Source organism: Larimichthys crocea, chromosome I (assembly GCF_000972845.2).
Source record: "Larimichthys crocea isolate SSNF chromosome I, L_crocea_2.0, whole genome shotgun sequence".
Lineage (NCBI taxonomy): Eukaryota > Metazoa > Chordata > Actinopteri > Sciaenidae > Larimichthys > Larimichthys crocea.
Genome location: NC_040011.1, coordinates 27,824,912 through 27,852,772, shown reverse-complemented (window position 1 = coordinate 27,852,772; position 27,861 = coordinate 27,824,912). Strand labels below are relative to the sequence as shown.

At 40.5% G+C, this 27,861-nt stretch overlaps 1 protein-coding gene across 2 annotated transcripts; it reads left to right on the top strand.

Annotated features, from left to right (window-relative positions):
* The first annotated feature begins 10,165 nt into the window (after positions 1-10,165).
* On the top strand, positions 10,166-26,940 carry lnx2b (ligand of numb-protein X 2b). Of its 2 annotated transcripts, none has more exons than XM_010746591.3 (10): positions 10,166-10,410; positions 15,773-16,354; positions 18,031-18,224; positions 19,604-19,803; positions 21,105-21,536; positions 22,628-22,756; positions 23,632-23,806; positions 24,874-25,114; positions 25,225-25,383; positions 25,490-26,940. In XM_010746591.3, exons 2-10 carry the CDS (start codon positions 15,948-15,950, stop codon positions 25,623-25,625), a joined length of 2,073 nt encoding a protein of 690 aa, XP_010744893.2. In that variant the 5' UTR covers positions 10,166-10,410; positions 15,773-15,947; the 3' UTR covers positions 25,626-26,940. The 2 variants fall into 2 exon arrangements, with proteins under 2 accessions (XP_010744893.2, XP_010744894.2); XM_010746592.3 differs by lacking the exon at positions 10,166-10,410 and adding an exon at positions 14,785-14,853.
* The last annotated feature ends 921 nt before the right edge of the window (positions 26,941-27,861 follow it).

Below are 27,861 nucleotides of genomic sequence, written 5' to 3'. Positions count from 1 at the left end.
TAAAGAGATCCTCATAATACATAAGCACACACATACCTGATTTTTAAATGTGTATGATAACTTTTAAACAAAGATGTTTGATCTAAGCTAATACTACTTATACACTTGAAACAGGTGAACAGTTTGGGTTCATTCATTTTTAAAAGGTTTGCATTTACTTGCAGTTTTGTATTTTGATGATAAATTCTTTTAATTTCATTTGTTTTTAATCTGCCAACGCATACATAGCAGAAGTGCTACAGTTTAAAAGAAGGTTGCCAAACCTACAATGTAGTCAAATCCATAAATCATTACTGGATCTCAGACACTGCACTGTTTATTTTTTTATAGCTATATTCACTCAAGTATTTCACAGAAATATAGTTTTGTAGCAGTACAGGAAACAGCATCTGTACTATGAGTGCAGAGATAACAGTGGAGGAAGTGAAACTTGTGGTCAGTGCATTCCTTAATCTTTTTCATAAACCTTTCTTAAATGATTCAATGATTAATTAAACTTTTAACATTTAAATTAAACTTGGAACATCTGACCTGAGGTCCACTTCAGGCACCAAATATTTCAGGGATTGTTGGAGTGACTTTGTCTCTATAGGTGGCGCAATACTCCAACTTTTTGGATCTTTGGTCTTGTAATTTGTCTTTATGGCAAGAGGGAAGAAATAATAATAATAATAATAAACTGCTCAACTAAGATAAGGATTTGGAGGTCACTATAAATAACTAAATTAAAATTAAAATCCCCTTTTTTCCTATACTTTCATGTATTTGTTTTTGATTGAAGTCTCTAAACTGCAGCTTTAGTGTGGAGGGATTTTGGTTTGGTTCACAGCAAGCAAGTAAATAAAAATGTTTTCAGGTAAATTCTTTATTATATTTTCTTTTATTGTACCAAGAAGAACAATCAGGTCTAATTTACTGTATAACTGCATTCATCAGCAGGGTTTTGTTGTCACTGTCTCGTTTCAGCTCCATGTTTGTTTTCTCCTTGTCTTGTCCTGCCAGGATCGCCTCCCTCCCCTGCCGGGCTGACAACCTCAGATGCATGCGAGGAGCCCACGTTCTGTCTGCGGCTGAACCACTTGGCTCCTTCACAAAGGCTTTCTGGAATAACAGAGTCAACCAGAGGAAATGACAGCCTGATCACAAGAAGTTCCCCTCACTCAACCTCTAGCTGCCTACCGGGGGTGGAAAAGGGTGTGTCTGTGTGTGTTTGGGATACTAACTTTCACCTCTGAAAACACAGCAAATTTGAAGTAGTGAAGGTTATTGCACTAATAGTTAAGAGACAATTCCAAAAGTTGTTTTTGCCCTTAGATGTGCAGACACTTAAGTTCGAGTTCATATTTATTACTCGAGCGCCCCAGGCTTCTGTTTGGAAGTTCAGGGGTATTTGAATCATGTAACTAGCAAATCAATAAAATTATAAGAGCCAAAATGATTGGCTGGGAAGAGGAGCCATGGTAATTTACTTCAAAACTGTGCTCCAACTGAAGAAAGTCAAAAGTAGAAATACATTTGTTTTGCTCCCCAGAGCAATAAAATAGTCCACGATTCTTTGATCTCACTGTCATATGTGTTCGGTTTGTAATACAGAAGATACTGTGATGTCTTCCTTTAAAGATAAGTGGTGTGATGTGGACTCATGCTGTATCTTATCAATTAATGCTTCAGCAATCAAACAGGACACCACCAAGAATTTGCTGCCACTCTGTCTCCTCTGCTGTCCTTCCTCTGCCCCTCACATTGCCTTTACCCACCAGTGTTTCTATAGAATACACATAGAGCACTGCCTTCTTCCTGTATGTATATCCCCCCTCTCAAATGAGTACTTCCTCCATACAGCAAAGTAGTGCGGGAGCAGCCCGTATGCCTTTGTGTCTCTGGGACCGGCACGTAGCAGTAGGTGTAGGCTGGCTGAGGCATTGTCATTCTCTGGATGTCATGCGCAAGTCAACCCTTGATCTCCCACTTTGAAGTGCATTGCTGAAGGACCTGAGAGATCAGTCTGTGTATCCAGTACGAGCCCACGGGGGTCAGCAGAGGGCGCCTGATACCAGGGAGGCTGCACAGGGGCCTGAGTCGCTGTCATCCTCACAGACTGGTGCAATAAAATTCTCACCTCATTATCTGAGACAGTCACATCACAGGCTTGTGTTGGTAGGGGAGGGGAAAGGGAAGAAAGGGGTGGGGGGTGGGGAAGAGGCTAGGGTGGTGACACCAAAGTCTGTCTGTATGTGAGTGTGTCTTTTTTTTTAAGGGTGGGGGGTGCATTGGTGAGAAAAATCAGTACAATTCACTGTGGCATCATGTTGACACCTCTGCCAACAAGGCTCAGGCCAAACTGCCGCACTCCCCGGCTCACTTAACAGGAATGGGAGACTTGTTATGCATAGGAGCCTAATTTTGAATTAATGGTTTCTGTGATGGGATAAACTGTGAAAAGTTGTCAGGGTTTGTTAGGAATAGTAAATGCAATTTTGCACCTCATTACTGGGAACAGACTTTATTACACCAATCACTGAAGCTAGTGTTATCTAAACCCTGCAGACCATTAAATGTGCTTAAGTGCATTGTATAATTGTAAAATCTGTGGTAAATGTGTAGCCTCAAGGAGTGAATTTGTGTCCCACCCATAAAGTATTTGATTAATATTACCCCATTTATAGTACATTTAAATTGAAATTGAAAAGAGCAGCCATTGTGATTACCAAAAACCCGCTGTGTGAGTAAAAATATTTTTAATTCGGGAATGTGTGCAAAAATGTCATATTCTTTTATGTGACTTCTGTTTGCCTTGTAAAAACCTAACAAGGAATGATGCATCACCTATTTAGTCAGGATGTAGATGACCAGGAGGCCTATTGTCTGTGAGGATGCAGAGGAGAACTTCTGGCAGCTGGTGCCCCCTTATCTTCTCATGTACAGCCAATAAATCAATATCAAATCTAAGGAACAGGAAGCCAGATGGCCTTCCCACAACCCACTAGGGCCACGGCGCTCTCAGGGCCTCCTTGGCTACTGTACCACTGGTGCATGCAGCCAGTCCTTTGAAGACATACACATTCAACAAGCAGCTCAATGAATGACTAAAGGGAACAAATAAGATGTTACGACTCTGCTCAAATCAGTGTTTGTGTTTCCATCCACATCAAAGGCCTCAGTCTGTTTGATATGCAGCCCCCACACCTTGATCCGAGCCATGTACAGGTAGAGGGGAGGAGCAGTCCATTGAGAAGAGAGAGGGTCATGTGGTTACTTCTCTCAACCCTGGCTCGAGGGTAGTTGACCCAGACGAAGGGTCTGGTGGTGTCTCTTGTTCCCCAGGGAGCTATTGCCCCTTACGCCCATCACTAGACACATTATTTATTGGGTGGCCTATTGATTAAATGTTTTTAAGTAAGACTTGCAGGAATTTGGAGCAGCAATCACAAAATAAAGAACATTTTGCATTTAAAGAGGATGAAAATACAATATTAACTGAAGTAAGGATAGCAAGAAGGATTTTGGAGTAAGGCTGTAGTAGGCTCGGAGTGAGGCCAGTTACCTAAATACATCCCGCCAGACTCATCCTGATTTCTGTGTAGGCCAGGGGTCAGGTTAAACAGTAGTTTGATTGAATGGCTGTTCACAAGCCAGTGTGAAATGCCAGATCTATTGCAATGTGGGGGTGGGAAGGAGGGGGTTTCTCTGGCTTTTGTGTGGCCCGCGGTCTTAGAGCACGGACCCATTGTTAGAGGCTGACCAGCCAGCCCCTCAGACTCTCCTTTGCCCTGCTTTGTCTTGAGCAGTGTGACCATTTCCTTCATCCAGGTCAGGGCAGGGTCGTGACTTTGGACACCAGTCTTCCCTGTCTGTCTGCTCAGCCTGCATACTCATAAATGCATACAAACCTGAGACAGACGCACTGTTGTTACGTGTCAGGGTTAAAAATGCAGCTGTGCTGGAGCAGATTTCAGCCTTTTTAAATAAGAGGATGACAGCAAAATAATCAGGTGTAATCCTAATTCAGATTCAGATTAATGTGAACCTCCAACTGTGAATATAAAACAATAAAATGACACTAACATGGTTCTTTTTGTACATGTATACATTTATGATATTTCACTTGTGCCTTTTGAGTGTGTAAAACACAGTACCACATGCACAGAGCTGAGATAACCTCTTTACTGCCCTGAAGTGTCCAAGTTATGCAACTGTGGAGGTTTAGAAGAGTGGACAGCACCCTCCTTCTGTCCTGAGGCTAGACCTGCCTTATCATGGCCTGGGTATCACGGTGATAAGAAGAGGAAAGGCCAAAGGGCCATAAGGAACAGTGTGCATGGTTCAGGTCAACTGTGTAAGGAGGCTGGACTCAAAGGGGGGAGAAGGCGGACAAGAATATTATCTGATAAGAACCACTGAGGTCTTTTGATCTCTGAGGGGCTGATCCTGGGCTACAGGGTGTCATGCTGGGTGGACGAGCAGAACGACACGGCAGGTACAAACAAGCGAGCCCTTGAAGATCATCTGGGCTAAAACGTATTTACACAGGGAACACTGGAAAGACTCTTCTGATGGACACACACACAATCACACCAGTTTGTTGTCCTCAGGATTTTACACTATAGTAGCAGGCTTAACATGTTTAGCTATGTTTAAAAAAAAAAAAAAACTTTCTGAGGAAGTGACGGGCCAATTACTTTTTATTAAGTTAATAATATAACAACAACAAAAACAGACAAATCTGCTTTATGATGCAGCAGATCTTTACAAAAATAAGCAATGATCATGCAATACATTCAATATCCACAAATGTGAGAAGAGAAGCTTGAATGTCACAGTGTAGTCTGGTGACTTGTGTCATAAGTCACTTATTAAAAGCAGTCTCGTCATGTGGAGGCCAGACAGGACCTGAGGCCGCAGTGCAAGCTGTGGCCCGAACCAAATGCCTCGCTGTCTCACCCAGGGCAAGATGGAGGAGGGATGTTTTTTTTTTTGCCTGAAGTGACCAAAGGGAGGGGGGTTAGCAAGCTGCTCTAGAGTTTAAGTGTCCTTGGTTTCTCCTTAGCAGCAGTTAAAAACAAAACAGCACAGAACAATGCCCACAGACAGAGGTGTAGGACTTAAAGGCTGAGTTTGTTGATATTCTGTATATTTATTCCCCCTTTTTTCACGGTGTATGTTAGAAAAGTAACACATCACACCATTGCACGAGCAAACAGTATAATGAATGTGGGCACTGTTGTTTACTTTGAGTCATTCCCATGTACATCTTCCTGTTGCAGTTAATACTCACTAGAGCATCAAATGTGTATTATTTCCCAGCTGAAAATAGTTCCAAGCAAAGGCACTATTTCCTTACGTTTGAGGAAGTTTGTCATAAACTACACAGCTGTTTTAGGAAACTATAAAAGTATATATAAGTATATATATTTATGAGTTTTAAAGATTTACATCAGTAGGAATGGATGGGCTTGAAGCTGAGAGCCACAGAGAGGCTGAGTCAGAAACTAATAAGGGATGGACTAATGTACTGTATGCTTTGGTCTTTTCATGGGATTCAATAATAAAAAATATGGAATATTTAATGATTATTTTCAGAAAGTCACTGAGCACACAAGTGTTTTGTGAGCCAACTGGAGGGACATTACTCTTTATTTTAGACAAACTGCACAATTTGAAAATGATGATTTCTTTTAAATTGTTCACATCAAGCCAAGACAGTGACAACAAGGTATCAGCAACCTGTTACATCCACGCTCCAATTAAAAGAATTAAGATGTAAGGGATCTTCATTATCAGCTCTCTCTGAAGGACATCAAAGGCTGTGGTGGAGTGAGAGTGCAGCTGCCCTGACGGTGTGAGTTTCTCCTCTCTCACTCCAGAGGAACTTGTTTGTGTTGAGGATGTTTACTGATCCCAGGAAAGACAAACAGCCTCTTTCTTGTTTGTAGGTACCTCAACTCAAACACAGAGCTGTGAGACAATTCTGTGTATGTGTGTGTGAGAGTGGGTCAGATCTTCAGGATGTTCTGTATTGTTAGGTCAGTGTTTATCTTTGTCTCTGCGTTCACGTCACTTCCAAGTTTCCCATCAGAAGATGACCAAATTCAAAGCTGTGAAATACAACTTGACAAAAAAAGAGGCACACATGAGACATCTACAAAATATCTGTCTGATGCTAAAAGTTACTTTAATAAACTAAATATCAACTAATTCAGAACTCTTTTCTGAGTGATTCCAAGATGCTCAGTTATGACCTCATCTAAACACATGGTGTCACTCTTTCTCATCTGTGCTGATAGGGAGGAAGTCACATATTATCAGGCTGTCAAGCTGATGTAGGCAATACTTTTTGAAATATTACGTCTAACTCTGACAGCCAAAAGTGTCACTGTGACATAAAAGCACTTCATATGATCTGTATGTACTTAAAAGAGCCCCAGACCTTTAAGTCTGTATTTACATTTTTATGATATGACCTGGGTTAAAAATGGCTAGATAAACACAGTTAGTTGTGCATTGTGCTGAAGCTGAATGATACAGAGCTTTTCCTGAATCAGGACTTTTAGGCTATTTAAATAAAATTGTGTCTTAAAACCTTTCATGGCAACAACATGTCCCGTTATAAACATACGCTTTCGTTACTCTGTAGGGAATAGTTTCATGTTTTAAAGCTGATGAATACAGCATTTACATTACTTTTTTATTTAGGTAGAAACAACGCAAAAAGTGGGTTAAGATCTGAGGTAACCACTTTTTTAATTGAAATTATTAGACTTCCCATTTACCCTGTAATTCAATTAACACTTATAGCAAGAGACCTTCCTGTCTGTCTTATAAAATATAGACCAATTGACATCTTAGGCCACAGGAGTGTCTCATTCTGTGGGCTTGTATCAGCAAATGTCACTTTGTATTGAGGTTTCCTACCACAGCTATAAATCCTGGGGGAAACAGGCTTTCACAGAGATGTTTTATGGCACAGAGACTTCCCTTCTATTCTGCAGGGGGTATGGTGCTTTACACCGTGCGTTCATGTGTCACAGTCCTTTTAACTGGCACAGTCCCAGAAACCAGAAGTATTTTTCTATTCACCTTCAACCAGGCGTTCACTTACAGATGTTTGGATAAGACAGGAATTTGAAATATGGGCAAATAAAGTCAGCTATGGGAATCAGATATTTTCATTTGTGTTCAGTGTGGCTTAAAAGGAGTATGATATTCAGATATTTTACTTTAGTAAAAAATGCAGTACTACAGTGTAGATATACTCAGACTGCAGATGTTAAATTAGTATATGTATAAGTATTAGCATCAAATTACATTTAAAGTACCAAATAGCAAAAGTACCCACTATGCAGAATGAAGTGAGATGCAAGTTGCAACTGGTAACTGTGGAGCTACTTCTAATTATATTATATTATACTGGGTAACTTAACCTATAATGATAATCATGAGTTATTAGTTGATATATATTTTCTATTAATAATATTAACCTGCAAAGTAACTAGAAAGTAAAACTATTAAATAAATGTGGTGGAGTAAAAGTAAAAGTGCCATAAAAATACTGTACTGTGCGAAGTACAGTGCTTAAGTAAATGTACATTCCATCAATTCTTAAATGACTAAAGAGATTCTCAGAGTACGTACACATCATTTGATTTGTCCAACCAGGGGCCACCAAAAGTCCTCAATGAGAATTTGAACACAACTTTCAACTGACATGATAGAGAGATCAATAGGTCCTGCTGATATTGATTAATACTGTCTTGAAGAGGATTCTTGTGTCAAAATGTAGCTTTAAAGACTTCATTCTCTACTTTTCTGCTTATATGGTGCACACCTGGTTTTAGGTAGATCTCTAGAACTACACAGAACTGGGATGCCTCTCCCAGAGATTAGTACCATCTACACCACACACTGTCTACGAAGAGTGCAAAACATCCTGCACAACTGCCACCATCCTGCCAATCATCTGTTCCAATTGCTGCCCTCAGGTAGAAGATACAGGTCCATTCAGACCCGGACTAAAAGGCTGGTCAACAGCCTGTACCCTAATGCAATAAGACTGTTAAACTCACAAGGGCTGCTAGGATAACTGCTTGTTCATGTTCACATTATGGTATCTTGGGGCTATTTATTTATTTATTCATATTTTCAGTATGGGGATTGGAAGCCTCTCTGTTTATGGGATCTGGGAGGGGGGGCAAGGACAAATGTCACTTTATCCTGTCACTTATCTTTTTGCACTTTAAGGGGAACTGGAGAGGGGGGCACTGGCACTTTTTATTTGTAAATGTAACTACTGCTCTGTGTTGTGCTTTACACACAATTTCGTTGCCTTTGGACAATGACAATAAACTCTTGAACAACTGAACTTCTGTAGAGGGGGGTCAAACGTTTTAGTAACAGTGCTTTTATAAAGTACAGTACCTCAGGCTGGCAAAGCAATGACACATGACTACATTAACTAATAATATCCATATGAACATACAACTATATATTAAGACTTTTAAACTTATAAACACTAACAAAGTAATTAAACTATCCACCTGCATAATGGTTGTTTTTCTTCTTTTCTTCATAATTTTATATGAATTAAGTTTTATCCTGCTTCTGTTTTCAATTATTGTTGTTATTTTTCTAATGTTTTTCTAAATAAAGGCTTTTTTTAAAGGAAAAAAATAATTAATCTACAAATAAGTGTGCCACCTTCCAACCCAAAAATATTTGTTTGGAGTTAGTTTGCCATTTTCATTGCTACTTCTTCCTCAGTATATCTAAAGAGAAATGTCCAATGTGAAGTCTGCATGTTGTCATTAAGTTATTGTTTTATTGTGCTACTGTATAAAATATATGTAAATGGGGGAAATATTAAATTAAATTATTAATAAATAAATGAATACCGGTGTCTATGACAGTATCAACAAAAACTGAAACACTATCAGCTTTGTAAAAGTAGAATATATTGCAGAGCTGTTGTATTGGATCACACTGGATTGTACAAATGTACTTAATGAAATGGTCAGTCGTAGCTTCATGCTGTATGTTTAGTTATTGTTTTATTGCACTATACAGCTAATAAAGATAATAGTTATTAGTTATTTAATTGCACAGTGGCATGTAGTTTTGATAAAGTATTGACAAATTACTACATTAACTAACAATGTCCATATGAAGACTTTTTTAAAAGAGAAAAATAAATCAATCAACAAATACATTTGCCACCTTATAACCCAAAAATATCATTATGGCAATCTGTTATTCCCCAGTGTAAATCAATATCTTGAAGTCTTTCCCCAGTATATCTAAAGAAGGACGCACATTTTACATACAAGTCTGTATGTTGCATGTATACTGTATGTTTAGTTAATGTTTTACTGTACTATACTGCTGTATAAAGATAATAGTGGTTATTTCATAGCACACTGGCGTGTCGTTTGTATTAAAGTGACTGACAAAGGTAACAGTTCACATATAAAGTACAGTACCTCAAGCTGACAAAGCATTGACACATTACTACATTAACTAATAATATCCATATTAATATATTAAGACTCTCGAACATATAAACACGTATAATGATCATCTAAATAAAGACTTTTTCCATATGAACATATGAATATATTAAGAATTTTACAAATAAGTAAAAAAAATAATAAAACAAACTGTCCACCTGTATGATGAACTCTTCCAGGACGATATTTTTCTCCTTTCCTTTATATGAATTAAGTTTATTTATCCTACTGCAATTATTCTTCTTATTCTTATTTCTTACATTTCTGCAGTGTTTGTTTACAAATGAATGTGAAACAAAAATATCATTAGTTCAATCTGCTATTCCCTTTAAATCAATAAGTTTTCCCTCAATATTTATAAGTCTTTCCCCAGTATATCTAAAGAAGTCTGTATGTTGCATGTATACTGTATGTTTAGTTAATGTTTCATTGTACTGTACTGCTGCATAAAGATAATACTGGTTATGTCATTGCACACTGGCATGTAAGATTGTGTTTTAGTGTCTGGTAAAGGTAACAGTGCATGCACACAGCAGAGCAGTGTGTGTGTGTGTGTGTGTGTGTGTGTGTGTGTGTGTGTGTGTGTGTGTGTGTGTGTGTGTGTGTGTGTGTGTGTTCACCTGAGTGGACTGAACGTCTCTTGTCTCTTGGCGTACAAGTATGTTTGCTCGAAACTGGGAAAGTCGCCCAGCCTCCGCCTGTAGGATGAACTACACCTGGGAGAGCGGGCTGTGAGCATTAAACGACAGCATTGCGGCAAAGGAAAGGATAGAAACCCGCGGTGTTGTGGCTGCTGTCCGGTGTTTGTGTGTTTGTGTGTTTTAAAGTCGTTTATCCAGCGACTTCACACTGGGCTCTTTGTTTTAGCTAGCCATACGTTAGCTCCTTCCGGAAAACAACCTTCACACAGGTAAGACGAGTTTCGCTGTTTTCTTGAGCAAATCCACCTCGTGTATGTTAACACACACCAAACATATCAGCCTGATACTTTTAGTGTCGCTTCAAGCTCGTGTTTGGTGGTGAAATATACAGGTATTGTGTTGGAAAGGTGAGTTTCCGTCCTCAAGGTGTGTAGCCTGAGTTAGCGCTTCCTCAGCAGGTTGTGTGCTGAAGGTGAAGACGTGTCCGCTGTTATTAATCCATCTGACTGATGCCCATGAAGCCTAACTTTTATTACCTCTTCTGTCATCTGGATCTGTCACGTTGGTGAAGTGATTAGGAGCAAACCAACAGCCATGAGCTGACAGGAGGGGGGCACTGAGTTATTTATGATCCCCAGTGACAGCACACACATCCAGGCAGGGGTGGAAAGTGATCACAACATGTCCTTGTTGCTGTTATTGAGCAGCTTCTTCATGTACACACTGACTTCTACCACTGTATAATCATTTTTAAAACATGTCAGTGCTTTTACTCAAGTATTGCATTTAAATACAATTATGAGTGAATTTATCCATTTAATGTGACTTTAAAATACATTTTTCACTCCTCTATGGTTATTTGTGGAGCACATTTGAAGTATATGTTGGTTGATATCAGCCTGTTTTGCACATATATCTGTATGAGCGCATGTATTCACTGATATGACAGGGCACCTGTTCATCACAGAGACAAACAACCAACAATGTCAACTAGAATTGGTGCATAATGTATATGTAAAGGTATTATAAGTTATTTATATTAAATGTTCTTGTTTAATAAAACTTCTCTAAGAAAAGATCTGTTCAAAGATTCACTATATCAGCCGCCATTTCAGTAATCGGTGAATATCTGCCCTCTAAAAACGCCTCCCCTCTATCTATTAGTCTAAAAAAATCCAATAATAGTTTATAATAGCTGTGTTATGAGCTGGCGACTTGTCCAGGGTGTACCCTGCCTCTCACTCGAAGTTAGCTGGGATAGACTTCAGCCCCACCGTGACCCTGATCAGGAGAGGTGTTTACAGAAAATGGCTGAGATGAATGGGTTTATAAAATCTGATTCATTGTTATAGGTTATGCTACCCAACATCACATGTAGGATTGACATTTTTCTTCACCATGACCACGTCACTATGCTCATTGTTGTTGTACTCGAGACTGGTCTTGGTCTCAACGCCACTTTTTTAATGGTCTCTGTCTCGTTTTGGAATCGACTGCATTTTCACTCAGTCTTGTCTCGGTCTCAGACAAAGAGGACTCAGGACAGATTAAGACTACACATGTTATTAGCCACATGTTGGCTACCTAAGTAGGCTACTGTTTGGTCTTGACTACAACACTGCTTTAACTGTGTTGTGTCACTATGTGTTGTCAAGATGTTGCCGTATTGTCCTGATGCTTTGTTGTCCTGGTTTGTCCGCACGAGTTGAGGAATTTCTTGTCTTGTAGTTGTCTCTGTGGCGTCTTATTATCGTTGTTCTGTACATTTTCTCTACAGGTTTTAAAACATCTTGGACTGCAGTCAGCGATGGTTAACAATGGCACATCCACAGAAATGTGTGTAGTCTGTGCTGTCCCTGAGAAATAAACGAAGTGAAATCAAGGGTAATCCGACTTCACCTTGAGGAATATTTCAGTCATGTTTGTCCGTTGATGAAAATATTCCAGTGTTTGTGCTATGTCTGCAGTATCTGTTGCAGGTATACATACAGCAGATTAGACATTATAAAGCTGAATTGTTGTGGGGAAAAATATAGTTGTCTGATGAGGCAATGAAGTTAAACTAAAAAGGTTTTGTGAGGTTTGGATAATCCAGATCCCAACCAGCATATTTTACCTTATGAGTAATGACTTACACTGTAGGAAAATGTGTGGGAATGGGATTTTGTTTATGATTTACTGTTATCTTCTGCCCGCGGTGCTGGCAACATCCTTGACTGATGATAAGTTAATGCCACGGGTGGTGTTTGTTTGGTATGTACAGACAGGCTGGGAGTGTCTGCAGTGAGACAGAATCCAGTTGGTTGTATGAATGTAGAAACCAGGAAGCCCTCTGAGTGGAAAAAACTTTACTGTAACTCAAGTGGTTTGTGTTGTCGAGTACTTCGTGTGTATAGATATGCAATGCAAATATTGCTTTTCATATTTAAAGCAGGAGACTTTGCACGGCGTTGTTTCAGTTACATAATGTTCAAACAGTGGTCAAAATGTACACGTTTTATATCAATTAGAGAGGAAATTCTGTTTTCTATTTTGAGACTGGCACTGATCGTGGAAAATATGTAAAACAAATGTTTCAACCAGATGTGTGTAATCTTGACATGTTGGAGCTATTCCTCAGACACTCATGATTAAGAGTCATTCACTCCTGGTAATTTTATTTATTTTCCATGCGCAGTTATTTCCATTAGTAATACCAGACATTAGAGTAAGGAGATGACACACAACCTGTCTTGTGCACTCTCATGGAGAATTTATTAGTCTTAACGTGGCCTCACCTGTGTTCTCCGAGGGTGTGGCAGCACATGTGACTCATTCATATCAACCATCAAAGCGAGTGATTTGGTTAAGCCAATGCGGGTAATCCTGTGGGAGACCAGAGGACACCGTCACGCTGCAGACATTTCCCTTGAAAGCTTAGACTATCACATGATTACAAGGCAATGGATTTGGATAAGGTGTTCTCTTAATCAAAGCTCGTTGACTTCAAACCTGTAAAAACATTTCCCACCATCTATTGTACTCATTTCATAACATCGACTTGTGAAATGTTTTTCTTTAGCTGTAGTGTAGGAGTAGGACTATCTGGACATGTGCATTTGATATTAATGTAGGTGATACAAATATAATCAAGAATAAATGATGTTTAAACAGTAGATGACTGATAAACAGAAAAATGTACACTTACTTGTCCAGGGCTGCAACTAGTGATTGTTTTAATTATTACTTGTTTATTTTGTTTATTAATTAATTTGATCATTGTTTCGTTTAGTCATAAGATGGTAATATAAATGTCTGAAATCCAGTGTTATATCGTCATGTTGTCCATTTTCTCTGACTAACAGTCCAAAAACATAAAGATTTGAGTTAGTTATTAGCAATTATTTCCATTATTGATTAATCACTCGATCCTTTACCTTTACCGTGGTACATTACCACGTCCCAAAGACAGTCCAAAACCCAGAAGGTTATTCACTTTGCAGTGATAGAACAACAGAATGAAGCTGCAAAGCTTTCAATAGTGAATCGGCTAATTGATTAACTAACTCACTAACCAATCAATCGACTAATTGTTTCTGCACTACAGTTTTTAAAAAAATGCTTTTGCATTTTGACAAGTCTCCGTTTCACGTGAGGGATCCAGAGAAAGACAAGTACCTTTATCGATGTCCTGCTGCATCTTTGAGAAACGTGGACATGCACTGCGGTGTCAGTCTGGTAATAGTGTACACTGATGGATTGTTGCAGAGCCGCCCACCTTCAGACGCAGCAATCAGGAGGGTCTCCAGGGTCGCTGCGAAGTTGACCACTGCTTTAATAAAGACACGCTGCGTCTTCAGTAAAACCCAGTCGGTGCTCTCTGTTGCCAGCCGTTACTCCCAGCGAGTACACGTTGCTTAATCACAAAGTAAATAATACCCCTCGATAGGAGTGAAACTGAGTGTTTTATTGACAAGAGCACCGACTGTACACTTTGCTGTAGAGCAGCATAATGTATCTAATGTTTGCATTTTTTATTGTTTATCTGCTGTTTAACATTGTTGCACTTGGCCATGTGATTTCCAAATAAATGGAGCACGGCCTGGTTTCGACTGTGCCTCCGTCTCTGTGCTACATGATCCATGAACCCTATCCATTACAGGCCGAGGTATCGCTTATACAAAGTGAAGACAAAGAGAGAAAGAAGGCCTGTGTGACCTTAGCCGCTGTGCATGTATGTGGAAATGTGTGTGTGCACACATATTTGTAATAGCTCTTGTGTGTTTGCAATCAGTCATTCAGCTACTGAGAGTACTTCACCTGTAATAGTGCAACATCAGCAGTCTGAGTCCCCAACCCCCCCAAACACTCACACACACACACACACACACACACACACACACACACACACACACATACACACACTCACATTCACTGGTGTTAATAGAGGCGAAAGAAAACACTTTTCCTTTACGCTCACTCTGCCTAGTTACACCAATTCCCCTTTGCATTCCTCACACCGGTGCAGTCAGATCTCATACACATCCCTGCTTGTGCGCACAAATGTGTGTTACACACACACACACAGATACACACACACACATTATTCTGACGGTGTGCTGCTGGAGAGGCAGGGCTCTGGTTTCATTCAGGCTTCAGGCAGCTGCTGGGTTACAGTCTCGTGTTTGCGTGCAGTGGCTACTGGGCTCTTGACAGCAAAGATATCATCTCGGGTGAGTCGCTGCAAGGCAGTAACACTGAAGATAAAGCAGTCTTTCTGTGGCTGAAATGTGGACTGGGGTGACAAAGAGAAGGGAACTGAAGCTAGTGAGTTCATTGTGGTGGCTTGTTCTTGTCTGTTTCTTTACTCCCTTTTCTTAGGACAGAGTCATGCATCTTGAGGTGGTGTTTTCTTAATTTCTGTGCCACTTTCGCTCCCCAGACAACATGAAGTCTTGCGAAATGATTCCTGTCAAAGTGTTCAGCTTAAGACTCCTTGCATATATTCATTAAAGTCACTTTTTGTTCCTAACTGTTATGATTTGTCAGTGTATGTTTGTCCTTTACGTTTCATTTTCATCCGAAATCCATACACGTTGTTTTTAGTGGATGACATTTATCCAAAAAGCTACCTTCTCTTAGATCTTTGGTGTAATTTATGATATGTGCGTTTATCGAATGTATTTGTGGAGTAAGTGGCCAAAAGTTTGCCAAAGAATGTGTTCCTAATCAGCACTTTCCTTATGAGAGGGAATTAAAGGAGATTAGGGAGCTGCACAAAGGGATGGAGACCACTGCCGATTGGGTGCAAGGGGTCATTAGTGATGGGGGTTGTATTTCTGCCCAGTTCATTCAAAATTCTTACTCTCGTGGTGCACTGTTCCTTTGTTCCTTCCCATTAGCCAGCGGTTTGACTTTTGTCTGTTTTTTCTTGCCTCATTTCACGGAGTTTACCTCCTTCAGTGTGGAGCACAGTGACTTTTAGGTCAGATGAGAATTCCTTTTGTCCCGCAGGAAACTAGCTGAGAGGAAGCAGCTGCGGCTTGCTCCCATATTGCTGCTGCTCTGTGAATTTGTCATTTCCTGTGGAGCTATGTGTAGGAATAGTCCAACTTCTGCACTAGACCTGACTGTGTTTCTCTCTCTCAACAGAAAATCAGGATGAAGACATGGAGATAACACTTTTTGACTCTGGGCCATTATTTCACTGTTCGAATGGATTTTAGCTTCGGACATGCAGATGTAGACTCATGAAACACAGTTTTTAAGGAGGTAAGAAGACGCAGATCTTTTCCAAAGAGAAAGAAGTTTGGACGGAGCTCAGCCAATGGCTACAACGGAAGCTAAAGTTGCTGGCAGCAGTTGCGCTGCAGGTCTGTCATGGGCACGGGTCTGTAAGGAGTGTGGCCAGCAGCACGATGGCCTTGAAAGCCACCTGTACGAGTACCAGGACGATGTGGACGATGAACTGGTTTGCCACATCTGTCTGCAACCTCTCCTCAAACCTATGGACACCCCGTGCGGTCACACCTATTGCTTTCATTGTCTGAGCAACTTCTTGAAAGAGCAGGACTTCTGCCCTGTGGACCGCCAGCGGCTGCAGTTGCACCAATGCCGTCCCTCCAGCCTGCTGGTCAGAAACCTGCTGGACAAGCTGACTGTGATGTGCCCACACTATGCAGAGTGTCAGCAGCAGATGCAGCGCTGTGAATTGCAGCCTCACCTGCACAACAGGTAAGACTCTGGATGGTGTGCCGATGAAGACAGTGGAATGGAAGTAAAGCCTTTGTCATATAAATGGTGCGGTTTTGCAAGTATTACTTTTTTACCCTTCAGTGACCTCTGCTAATAGCTGCAGTTTGTCGTAGAAAAGTAAAATTAGAGTCTGAGGCAGACCTCTCCCTGAGCAGAGGATTTGTGTTTATTATGCTGCAGTAGGGGAAAACCACACAGCACAATGCAGAGGTTTTTCACCAACAAGAGACTGTTTCACACAGTATGGATGATGTAAGAGAAGAGGAGATAATACATCCGTATAGTTGGGAGTCCTGGATTTCATCAACTTGTCAGGAAGCTTTTAGCTGGGATTCAAAGCACAGCTTCAGATAGATTCAGAGGCATATCTGGGATAACCCGGAGATATATCTGAAGAAGTCGTAAATCACAGTGTATAGTATAGTATGGTACCAGGAGGTGGGCGTATAAACAAGTGAGCACAGGATAATTCATAGCAAGAGAAAACATTTATAAAGAAAATATCACATTTACATATTCCTTCCAGCTTATACTATCTGTTTGTTTCTGATGCCACCATCCACTGCAAACAAATCCCACTGACCCGTCCTGTGGCCATTAGAACAATAGTTTGACATTCATGGAAATAAAGATTCATGTCACTCATATCTGTCAGTTTAATATGTAGCTACAAGCATGGGCAAACAGCTAGCTTTGTTTGGCTTTGTTCAAGGTAAGACCACTTTACAGAGCCTCTGAAGTTCACAAATAAATTAAGTTATATCTCGTTTGTTTAACACAAAACAGAAGTGTAAAAATAGCAAATTGCGACTGGCTTGTATATTTATATTTTTCATACAGAGTTTCTATCAATAATCTCATTGAACCCTCTGCAAAATGTAAATATGTGTATTTCTCAAAACATCAAACTATTTCTTGGAAGTTAATTCATTATATTGAAAGGCGTATACAAATGTCTGCTACCCCCAATATACATGTCCTATGCCCACTTGAAGGTAAACATAAGATCTTAGGTCATGTCCTATGCCCACTTGAAGGTAAACATAAGATCTTAGGTTTGTTAGGATTCAGGCGACTTCTCAGGAATGTAAAAAACCACGTTATCAAAACAGTGTTTCTCCTCTGCAGACTGTGTTTTCCGTCTTTGAGCTGCAACATTTATTTCTGATTGCATAGCTTCCCCTATGAACACACAAACTTGTAATTATTGAGCTCAAGGCAAGGTGCAGGTCAGCAGTCCTGTTTTTTTTTTTTTTTTTTTTGCTTGTTTCATGGCCAGCATGGTGCTTATCATCCCAGCGGCCAACTGTGACGCAGTCAGTTGTGGGTGGCAGATTTTCCTGCTGCAGCCTCTCTGTGCAAACAACGAGGAGACAAAGTACAGGCATGAGGAACAAGCAGCAGTCCAAGCACTCTGACTGACTTAATCAGACTCAACCTATCTCACAGAGACACCCTGCAATGCAGTGAAATTGTCTACTCATCTGCATAGTGCTTCTCTTCTAAATCCTGTGTCTAAACACTCTTCCTGTCTCACCATAACATTCATATTAAGAAAGATTTCCATCTTAAGGACTGATTCATTCACATGTGCTGTTTCTAAAATCACCGGATCATTCTCTTTACTAGTTTCCTCCATGTTCCTTTTTCCACAGATGTCCTGTTTTTAAAAGACTGAGGGAGGAAGCGGAGAAGAGGAAGAGGCCCTCATGGAATGAGCTAAAGGGACGTAAGGGTGACGGGGAGTCGTCTGGTGATGCTAAACATTCAGCAACTCTGTCCCGAAATCCCACCCGAGATCAGCCTGAGCCCGGGCTGATTAATCCTGCCTATGAAGAAAGTGAGGATGGTATGAAGTCATTTTATCACACTAACAACCACCATTTTCTGTTGATTATCCTCTGTGTCATTGACACTGTATAATGTTTATAGTAGCTTCCAGGCTGAGGTGGGGGTGGTTGTCAAACACACAGACGGGTAGTGCTGATGTTTTTAGCCTTAAGGTTTTAAATTTTGAGTCCGACACAGGTGAATCATCAGCCATGTCGTAAGAACATGTATCAGCTCACAGATGTTTTAACCAGACAGTCTCATCTCAGGGAAAAACCCAGAAAAGAATTTGTAAGCTGCCACCATAGACCAAAGTCCGCTGAAACATAGTTGCCAGGCAACTGGTAATCTGTGTCTACAGAGAAGACATTGTTGTCAATGTAATCTCTGTTGTGATCAAACTACTCCTGTATGCTCCTAAAAATACCATGGGCTGACACTTACAATGAAGTTTTATATTTATTAATTGTTACAATTTATACATTTTCAAAGCTTTTTAGCTGAAATCATGCCTAAAAACCTCGCTCAGTAGTTGGCTGTAGCATGTAAATACTTGCGTGTGTAGGTTTAGTCTGTTCAGTGTGCTAGAACATGTGTTGTTTTAAGTGGGATGATTACATGTCAAGTTTCACAGTGCTTCTCGTCTCGTTCACTGTGTACTGTAAAAACAGACGTCAGCTAGTTCAAGAACAGGTTATTAGTTGACTCCGCGTTGTGTAATTTCATGCTTCTCTCTGTCTGTAAAGGTTTTTCTCCAGATCTGTCACTTTTTTATCTCTCACACTGTGTGTGATTCCTCTTAGTTACAACAGATTTTAACAGATTTGGCCATAATTTCTACATTCAAATTGGGATATGTCTAATGACAACACTACACAGAAGAAGAAGGTGTGAGAAACGAAAGCAGTAAGACAAAGACATCATAAACAATAGTTGAGATGTATAAACCACTTTAATGGGTTGGTGAAATTGAAAGTGAGGGAACCTGAAAGAAATGATCACTCATTGTGCAATAAAAGCGTGTGCTTGTAAAGCAGTAAGCATGTTAGGACAAAGTTGTAGCAGGAAGTCTACCTTACACTGTGATGACTGTTGACGATGTAAATGATCATATTGACTGTGTTTTCTTTCCCACAGTGGTTAAGCTGAACTTGTTTGTTTAAAACCTGTATGATTGCCTGAGCACTTATGTTTCTTGCCTTGTTGGACTCATTTTTAGTGACGTTGTTACACTCCCCATTATGACTTCTGATTGTAATTATATCTAACACATTGATATTTTTTTTTATTTTGTGTGTTTATCAGGTATTTTACACAATAAAAGCTGAGTATATGCTTCTTAAACAGGAAATACAACCATATGTTTTCCACTTGGTTCTCTGTTCCTCTTCCTTCCAGACAACACCCCCCTGCGGTCCAGTCTGGTGGCCGAGGCCAATGTGGTAGAGCTGTTCAGAGAGGAACCGGAGGAGGAGCTGGGCCTTCGCATCGTGGGGGGGAAAGACACACCACTGGGGAACATAGTCATCCAGGAGATTGTCAGGGACTCGCTAGCAGCACGTGATGGCAGACTGGCCCCAGGGGATCATATCTTAGAGGTGAGACAGAGACTCTGACTGAGGAAAGTGCTGAGATAATGTCGCCCACAATGTCAAGTATTTATCTCTTCTTCAGTATGAGAATTCAGGAGAATCCTGGTGTCATCGTGTGACATATTTCAGTGCAACATATTTTTACATAAACACTTTGTCATTGCGATCTGGTGTTATTGTAAACAAAGTGCTTCGCAGCTGGGAAACTTGACATTCAGGATAAACAAGTTTTAGCTCCATGGTAACAAGGCGTGGTCAATGTTACATGGCTAAGCGCGTCAATGAAAGTGACTTTACCTGGTTGTTTGACTTCTTTTTAAGAGTCAGTGTTCAAACATGAACTAAAATGTTACAACACCAGAGTTATGTATATATCACTTTTTCTGATAGTGGAAATCATTTGATGTGCATCTAAAATCTTCTGTTTAAATCATGTTAGGACTTGGAGTCATCAAATGTTTGAAAAAAGAAGTTTAAAAGACAATTAATTGATAAGCAGAAGTTCAGTTGACTAGTGGATTCATTAACTAATTGTTTTAGGTCTAGTGGCGCTGGTATGATTTTCAATTTTATGGGTATTTTATTATCTAAATATGTCACTTAGTGTCAGTAATGCTAAATGTTGTGAGTGTGGTTTAGTGTTTTATTTGCAGTAACACTTTTGGTTTCCACAGAGGAGAACAGAAGGGCAGGATATAAATTAATTTGAGATTTCTGTTGTGGTTCCCTCTCTTCCAACAATGCCCTCCTTGGATTTCTACCCTCCGGTTCTCCTGGAATGTGGTACCACTGTAAAACGAGCTTATAGACTATTTCAGTCCTCCAAAATGCAGCTTTTCCTCTAAAGCCAACCAATCCCAAACCTGGAAATGAAAATGAAAACCTACCAGGCAACAGGCTGCCTTCAGGATGTGAAACATTAGCTGCAGTTTTTTTTGGGGGCTTTTGTTGGAAAGCCAGTGGATGTAAAGAGAGATACTGAAGACGAGTGAAGATTGCATCACTAAGATCTTGAAACTCAATCTGTCTCTTCCCCTTGAATCGATGCATTGATTTTTGTATCAAATATCAAATATCACTTAGAGGTGCTTATTATGAACTTAAGAGGCAAGCTGATAACTAGTATCTGTTATGGATCTGATCATGCTAACGCTGGAAAAAGATACGTAATTAGTTAATCTATACATAACTAATCTATAATCTAACCTTCTATAGCTGCATCATACATGTACAGTGTGTACTGTCATGTTTGTATGAGGCTGCTCCACCACTGACTGTGTTGTTTCTTTTCTCTGTGGTGTCTCCAGGTGAATGATGTCAGTTTGGCTTCAGTCCCCCACGCCCGGGCCATCACAGTGCTGCAGCAGCCTTCCCTCCTCAGGCTCACCGTTATGCAGGAGAAAGGCTTCAAATTAAGGGATCCACGGTCTGATCATCACCCTTCCTCTTCCGCTACTACCACTGCCTCCCAGCCCTCTCACAGTCCCCATGGCAACGCTACCTCCAATCACAACCCCGGCACAGTCCTGCAGGTGACGCTAATGAAGAGCCAGCGCAGCGAACCGCTTGGCATCAAACTTATCCGCAAATCAGATGAGAGTGGGGTTTTTATCTTGGACCTGCTGTCTGGTGGTTTGGCGGCCAAAGACGGAAAGCTGAGGAACAATGACAAGGTGTTGGCCATCAACGGACACGACCTGAGGCATGGCACACCTGAGAGCGCTGCCCAGATCATACAGGTATATTAAAAGAGCAAAGTTAGATTGTGAACATTTAGCCCATTAACTACAAACTACATACACTAAAGATTGATTTCTGCTGTTGGTCTAACTTCAGGTCAGTTTGTTGAACATTTAGACAACTTAATTTTAAAGTTATAATTATATAACTGTGAGCATTGAACTCCTAAGGTTAAACCAGGAAGGTTGCCAAAAAGTAATGCACTAATGTCTTTTGTTAAAAACAAAACCAGTGCATAGCTGAAAAACAAAGAACAAAAGTAATATGCCATCGTAGACATTTTTAATGAATTATATAATTAAATCATAAAGTGGCTGCTGTTCAGCAGTCAATTCTTATTGGTCATCAGTTGTTGGGGCTTCACACAAACACTTGAATGCAGAAACAAGGAAAACTTTCAGGACAGTCACCGCTTTCACATTATTTTGCATGGCATGGTAAAAAATAATGTGCATTAAATGTGATAGATTACGTATCTTAAGCTCAAGTTTTAAGGCCCGACTAAGACTAAATCTTGAACTGTGGTGGTGTGAAACAAACGGTCTGCCAAGCGGACCAGTGACCTGCAGTGGAGAAGTTGAGCCAGATTTTTGGAGAAACACAACCTGAACTCACGTTGCTATGAACAAGCACTATTCAAGTGGAGTTCATGGACTAAACTATGATACTCTTCCAGGCTTAATTTATTTAATGTACCAGCTTCTACTTCTGTGTCTGGCTCGGAGTCTGTGCTACAAGAAATTTCCCTTTGTTTGTGTCTGATGGCTTGAGAGAGAAAGCAACATATGCAGTGAATGAAAAAGAGGGAGTGCCGTTAGCGAGAAAGAATTTAAATTTAAGAAATGAAAGCTGTTTTCTGATTGTATCTACAAGTTGCATTCCTTCTTGAAATGACAGTGAACCAAAGGCTGCCAGGAAGATATCAGATCAACCCAAAAGCAATCATGAAAAAATGTGTGACCAACATAAAATATGTGTTGCTGATTGCACAAAAACATGTTAAACTACCAAAATCAATCACTTGGCGTAGATAGAGTGCCGTGTATGTATTTACTTTGTAATTAGTTGTTTTTCTTGTGTGTGTGTTCAGGCGAGCGAGATGCGTGTGAACTTTGTGGTGATGAGACCTGCAGAGACTCAAGAAGAAGGAGGAAGCAGCAGCAGAGCAGCCAGGAGGCCTGAGCCACAGTACTTCAGACGCCGCTCCACCTACATGAAGGTATGAACATTTCCTCACATGTCAATGCCTGGACTATTTTTTTTTTTTTAAAGAAAATATTTTATTATCCACGTTTATTTGGGTCCTTACCGGCTGTTGGCTGCTGGAACTTCCTTTTACACCACTGGCCACAATGTTGCTGGCAGTATCTTACAAACTTGACATGTTTCTGTTTACACAGTGTAATTGTGACGATCGCTCCTTTGTCAGTCACACTCAGTTGTACCATACACTGTCAGTAGAAATAATAGCAACCCCCCAGTTGGGGGTGAGAAGATTTGAGAGCAGACACCTGCGTCGGTGAGTGGAGATGAAAGCCCTGGGGGCCTCCCTCTGTCCTGATCAAAAGGCCTGGGGTGCTGCTCACTCTGCTGCTACGGGGCCACTGTCTTGTTATTTTTTGGCTGTTTCTTTGCGTGGCAGAGGATCAAAGCTGGTAACAGTTAGCTTTCGCCTGCAGAGTCGAGCCTTTTCGTCTTGCTGGGGGGGGATGGGATCCCTGCTGGGGAGGAGGAAGAGCCCCCCCACCTCCCCCGAGCTTCCCTTCTCATGGTTTACAGACTCCAGAGGGAAACAAGGAGGCTGGTTGAAGCTGTCATTTTCCACACATCTTTTCCACTACGAGAGCTCAGCGTTGATCCTCACACGTTCGCTCTACCCTTACCTCTCAGCTCCTTCTCAAATGTTTCACATTTGTTTCTACAAGTGGTTTTGTGAAAGGAATCAATTAAGTCAAAGGAGCCAGGAGAGGCCGAAGTTAATTGGCAGCAAAGACTTCACGTCAAACAAAATAAAACAATAGTTTCTGTGGAAGAATCTGATTTTTATTTTTTTATTTTTTTTATTGGTATTAATTTGTCTCATTGTTCATACAGGATCCTCCAGGTGGGTTCTCCAGCCAGGAGAAGACTGTGAGCCTGAAGAAGGAGCCTCGGCTCTCCCTGGGCATCACCATTGCTGGGGGGAGGGACTGTCGCAGTCGCCTGCCAGTTTATATCACAAGTGTGCAGCCTGTCGGCTGTCTGCACCGAGATGGCACCATCAAAAGAGGTACAAGGCAGCCGACGGTTATTTTAATTGCTGATAAATGTCATTTTTTGATGTATCATTTGTCTTTTATAAATGTAAAAAAATGCCCAACAGCCTAACATAACTTCTTCAAATGTCTTGTTTTGTCCGGCCAGCAGTCTAAACTTTAACATATTCAGTTCACTATCGTATATCACAAAGAAAACCCTCAAATCCTCACGTGAGAGAAGCTGGAGCCAGCAAGTGTTTGGCATTTTTGCTTAAATGATTATTCATTTATTATCAAATTAGTTCCTGATGAATTTTGCACCTCTAGTCGTTGCGATTGTATCAATTTGGGGTCAATTCAGTCGATTAGTGCTTTGAATCAAAAACTTAACCATGTGAATGTTTGGATGAATACACTGAACACAACAAGAGCAAGAAACTGTTTTATGGGAAACAATTTCCAGCTCAGTTTACAAATCTGTCACAATGTGACAATTGGCTGAATAAGAAAAGAGCAATTCTCTTTTCACTTGCTTCTTTTCAGGGATACATTGTGTTCTTCAAGGACACTTAAACAGAGAGGATGTGTGCTAAAATAATGGCTTGGCACTGACTTTGGGAGAGGTGCAGCCCAGCTCAAAGTACGTCCACATTAGGCCAGTCAAATTTGTAAGCACCAACATCTTTCTCTCTCTGCGTTTCTCTGTGCAGACTAAACTGAACTTTTCCAAATCAGCTCACTTAGTGTCGCGGCTGTATGCCACAATCTGTTGTCTAACTTTCTCTGTGACCACACATTTTAAACATCGATATAGCCAATTATACAGCACAGCTGTCATCATTAGTTCAGATTGTAACTATGCTGATTTTGTTTGGCAAAGTTCTGACCATGCAATACTGATTTGTTCAGTTGGCTGTCTGTCCAACTCTCTAGCAGATGTCAGCTGTGATTCATGATTTTGTTGTTTGCCAAATAAAAAAAAAATCATACAGATGTTTCACTTTGGACAGACGTCGCTACAGAAACAGCCTGGAAATCTAGATTTAAAAACGGCTCCCCGTGTTGACCTCAGAGCTCCTCTGTCTTTCTTTTTCCTCAGGCGACGTCCTGCTGAGCATCAACGGTGTTGATCTGACCCAGTTGACCTACAACGAGGCGGTTTCTGTGCTGAAGGCTCAGACAGCTCAGTCCCAGGTCGTGCTCCGTGTTATCCAGACCCTTTCTGAGGACTCAGAGGAGGACACTGATGCTTCCAACAAGGACGAACTGGACCCTGTGGACGACTCACGAGACGATACCCTGTGGACACCGCTGTGGACTCGCTGGCTGGGATTACCAAGGTAGAGCCGCCTTCATTCTTCCACTTGATAACATGAATTTTGCTCCTCCACTTCCAGTGTTCATTTTAATGTGAAAGACCTAGCTCTGACTCTGCCCTTTGTCGTTTCAGCCACATGCACTGGTGCCGGGACATCGTCCTGCAGAAGACTAACAATGAGAGCTGGGGCTTCAGTATAGTGGGGGGCTACGAGGAGAGCCACGGCCAGCAGCCTTTCTTCATCAAAACCATTGTGCCTGGTACACCTGCTCACTTTGACGGACGCCTCAAGTAAGTTAAACCCAATTTGACGCCCATATGATGTAATCCGGCCCCTCTGTCCTGTCAGCACTTGTACTCGCAAGACTTCACATTAATGGACTGTGGTTCTCTCCAGGTGCGGCGATGAGATAGTGGCAGTGAACGGAGCCACAACAGTGGGAATGAACAACTCTTCTCTCATCCCCATGCTCAAGCTGCAGAAGAATAAAGTCACAATGACTGTGGTGTCCTGGCCTGGGAGTCTTGTGTAGCAAAACACACTTTTCTTACTTTCGCCCTCTTAGTTGATCACATGCACACGTGTCCTGTTCTGCTGCATTCATGACTCACCGTCTCCTCCATATGTAAATCCTTCTTGTCTCTTGATGGGTTGTGTAATACAGAATGTGTGTGTGTGTGTACAATGGAAATCCCAAGCATAGTCTGTTTGTTTCAGTGGCAGACGATCGCACAAACTGGGTTTAATCAGGGTGCAAAAAATGATGACAATCAGTGAATCATATGTTAAGGGCAAACTGGAAGGAAAGTAGTTCTTTGAACACCTTTTGATCCTTTTTTGAATACTTCATGTATTTTTTTACTTTCCTGTTACTGTTAATTATAATTTGGTAGTCAACTTGATTCAAGTGATTCACATAAACAGAATCCAAAGATGAAATGTAGTGCTTACAGTATATAAAGACAGCTGTGATGAAGAATTATAGAGGACTACATGTAACAAACTGGCTGCTGACTGTACAGACTGACGCCAAAGACAGAAAAATCATCCTTTCCTGCATCTTTTCTTTTGTCCCACTTGTGTGATTTCATCAACTTTATTTACTTTACATCTGCACATGCGTGCAACAAACTGACATTAGGGAGACTTGACCCTGGTTTTAACAGGGAGGTTGGCAAAAAGCCAAATGACTTAAAATCATCATCTGGTTTGACAGAGGTTCAGTCTAAAGGGGCTTAAAGAGTCTGAAAGATCCACAAAAAGCCACAAAAATAATTAGTAAAATCTTGCACAGTCTGAAACTTAACAGGAAACCTGCATTTAATCAGAGTTGCATCGGTGGGAAACAGCTTGGCTCCGAGTTTTTCAACAGAAAAGAAACTTGGACACGCCTGTTGTTTAAAGTTGTGAGCTGTTCTGTAGAAGCAAATAATTCTGTGATGAATGTTTGGTCTTAATCTATAAATAAGACATTTAGCATCTTTTGGTTTATTAATCGATACATGATCTGTATTTATTTTTCAAATGATATAGTGGCTCATACTGAATGACTTTGATAAGCGGGTGCCCTGAAGGAAAAACCAGAATGTATACTTGCCTTAAATTTCCACTGTACCAAATTGTGTTTCCTCTCATCGTTTCCTCTCATTATATACAGTTTATACAAAAGGGAGAATGGCCTTGTTCAGATACATTTGTGTTACCTCGTTCTTTTTGTGTCAACACATTCCCGGTGGCCTTTCTTGTATCTTGATTGATACGAGACAATATATACAGTATATACAGTAGGTAGTGTGCATATAGCCTGTCCACTGTTTCATTATGTTCAATAAAATCATAACAAATCATGCTGTTCTTCTGTTTATCTTGTCACATAAAACAAAGACTGAGCACCTCTGGCACAGAGAAGACTTTGAGGGAGAAAGTTAATTAGTATTAGTAATTAGTAAAGTAAAAGACAAACCTCTTGGAAATTTTAACCAGGAGAAACTGAGCCTCAAATATTTTACTGCAAATGTGTAAAGTGTAAGAAAAATAGTAACTGTACTGTAATTTACATGTTAAATATAAAAGTTACTGGGCTTCATAAACTTAAAATGTTATGGGACATCTGAGAACTTCTGTAGTTGTCCCCTGATAGAGCATCAAATTCTCAGTGAACTACAGTATGAATACAAATGTTTGGAATCATTTACCTGACTCACAGATGTCCAATAAGATGTACAGTCTGTTCATAGCACAGTCTGACACCTAGTGGACAGAAACTGTACAGAGTAAGAGACATTCTCTCTTATGTTTGGTATCAATAAGACATGGTGGTTCAGAGAGTATCTACATGTGCAAACACACACATGGAGGAGTTCTCATTTATAACCTCTCCTGCTCTGCTCTATATGTTTGTGTATGCAAACACACTAAGATAGTAAGACCAGTACAACTTGCTGCAGAAGGAAAAAGTACACATGCAAGTCACGCAGAGAGACACTCAGCATAGTGTCATATACAGTACAAACTTACAGTGGTGGAAGAAATTCTTGGATTCTTTGGCCTAAGTAGAAGTAGCAATACCAGAATGTACATTGTACTTCATTACAAGTAAACATCCTGCATAAAAGTAAAAAGTAGCTTCTTTTTCTTTATTTTAATCTTTTGGGTGCAAGATGATATTTAGTCCACAGAAGTTGGACTTGTTTTACAAGATTAAAAATTCACATTTTGCAGGACTTTGTTGTAGTTTTGTTGCAGCTCGGAGGCTTTATAGTAACTTC

Coding starts and splice junctions, on each gene's coding strand:
- lnx2b (XM_010746591.3), top strand. CDS start 15,948: ATGGCTACAACGGAAGCTAAAGTTGCTGGCAGCAGTTGCGCTGCAGGT. Junction 19,804..21,104: donor CAGGGGATCATATCTTAGAG/GTGAGACAGAGA, acceptor TGGTGTCTCCAG/GTGAATGATGTCAGTTTGGC. Junction 21,537..22,627: donor GCGCTGCCCAGATCATACAG/GTATATTAAAAG, acceptor GTGTGTGTTCAG/GCGAGCGAGATGCGTGTGAA.